The following is a 2,301-nucleotide window of genomic DNA, read 5'->3' on the forward strand; positions in this document are numbered from 1 at the left end:
AATCCCAGAGCACTTTATTTACTGAGATTGCACAGCAATCAAAGCATCATTATTTAGTGCATTTATATTATTTGGGGTATACTTTGTAGGCAAATGGCTTTTGCAACACAAATAAATTCCATTAAAGGAATAGTTCCTACAAAAATCATTATCATTTATCATTATCATGTGTGTTTGTGTATTTTGTCCAAATTATTGAAGTCAGTTTGGGAGCTGTTTGGTAACCAGCTTTCTTCAAAATATCTTATTTTGTGTTATGCAGAAGAAATTAAATTATACAAGTTTGTTAACGATGATACAATGTACTTACATGAGGGTATACAAATGATAGAATTTAAGCTTTGGGGTAAAGTAACTGCTTCCAGCCAGTCACTTTCCATTGATACAGTACATACCAAAATGTGTTCTGCTCTTGTAGTTCTGAACACACCCAGAATGTTCTACACCCCTTATGATGTAATGAAAACCCAGATTCAGTGGTAACACCTCTCCAGCTAGTGACAGCAAAAAAAAAAAAAAAAAAAACAAAACCTTCAGAAATAAATCATATTTCCCTACTATCTGCATTATTTTGAAACCAAGTGCCAAGATGAATCTAGCTTTAGTTTTTCTGATTATATCATTTCAGTGGACAACAGGTATTTGACAATCTCAGTGAAAAAACATTTGAGATAGATTTATGTTGACTGTTGAGTTTATTCTTAACTATATATTCCATACTTCTTTTTGTCAGGTTTTGCTGATGTAAATGATGTTACACAGTCTCCAAACATCATGTTACCTGTTAAGGAAAATGCCACTCTCACCTGCAATCACAGAAAAGGTGCTACTTATGACAGCATGTACTGGTTCCGCCAACATCAAGGAAAAACGATGGAGCTCATAGTGTACACAACAAGTTATGGCATGGTGGAATTTGGAAAGCTTGAAAAAATGAAATACTCAGTCAATCATGAATCTGCTGAGAAGGGTGTTCTTACTGTGATAAGTCTGGAGTCTGCTGACAATGCGCTGTATCTGTGTGCAGTGAGTGAACACAGTGCAGCAGAATCATTTCACAGAAGTACAAAAACCCTTTTTGACAAGAGCTATAAGAGATCACACAGACAGGTGGCACTCATGCTCAACACTTGTAGTCTGCCACAACGCAGCCTTATAGAAGGACTTAGCTCTTTATGTATTTCGTAAGACATCAAATCACTCACCATAATCTTTTTTGTCACATTCTGTTTACAAAAATAACCAAAACAGCAAAACCTGAATACATTTACTTTACAACATGCCTCACATGTGACTGGTTATGTTTTCTGACTGAACATTTTCAACACATCATCCGTTCATTTCATAAACGATCACAATATGCCATGCATTTTAATCTCCACACAAAGTTCAAATATGTTTGAATGCAAACGAGATTTAAACATTAGTGGGAATGACATTTTTAGTGAATTACAATTTAAGTTTTTATCTTTTCCTCTTCTTCAGAAAAATTTGAATATATTCCCCCCTTCCCCTAGTCACTAAGTGTTTGTATTTGGCAAAGAGCAGCATGAACATTCCACTATACACTTTCTTTTGTATTACACAGAATAAAGAAAAAAAGTCATATATAGTTGAAACAGCATGCAGGTGTGAGGAATTGAATTTTCTTTTTTGGTTGAACTGTTCCTTTAGAACTACGTTTTAGGATACGTTTCAAAACTGAAATTTGACACATGGACAGCAGGAGGTGGTGCAAACCCTGACTCTTGTCAACAGGAAACCTAACTTACCATTACACTCAGAACAAACTTTACTTTTATTGTCAATCACACTATGGTAACGAGTGAAGGTGACAGTGAAGGTTTGCACACACACACATCTGTTCTCTGAACGTTCAAGTAAACATGATCAGGACTCTCATCAGTGTTTCTTTTCTCATCTGTCTCTCAGGTATAAAATATATGACTATACACATCCTTCACATTTTGTGTGAAGTCATGCTTTTTACAACTATGCAATATAACTATTATTATTAAAAATTAAAATTAATAAATAATTATTCAGTAAATGCATAAAGAGGACTGTATTAAATAATTTGCATATTTTCCCTCCTTTTTTACAGATATTTCAAATAGTCAAGACATTCATCAGACTCCAAAGGATCTGATCAAAAATTCTGGACAATCAGAAGAACTCCGCTGTTCTCATAGTTCTTCTTACAATGTCATGCTCTGGTACAAGCAAAAACGTGGCGAAAGTTTGGAGTTGCTTGGATATCTTGTGGGTTCTAGTGATACAGTTGAAGACGAATTCGAAAAT

The 2,301-nt window shown here is 34.7% G+C and overlaps 1 gene segment (V, D, J or C); it reads left to right on the forward strand.

Moving 5' to 3' along the window:
- The first annotated feature begins 538 nt into the window (after positions 1-538).
- On the forward strand, positions 539-1,210 carry LOC122148274. The segment is given in 2 exon segments: positions 539-638; positions 734-1,210. Coding segments are annotated over 2 exon segments (504 nt in total).
- The last annotated feature ends 1,091 nt before the right edge of the window (positions 1,211-2,301 follow it).

Source organism: Cyprinus carpio, chromosome A17 (assembly GCF_018340385.1).
Source record: "Cyprinus carpio isolate SPL01 chromosome A17, ASM1834038v1, whole genome shotgun sequence".
Taxonomy (NCBI): Eukaryota; Metazoa; Chordata; class Actinopteri; order Cypriniformes; family Cyprinidae; genus Cyprinus; species Cyprinus carpio.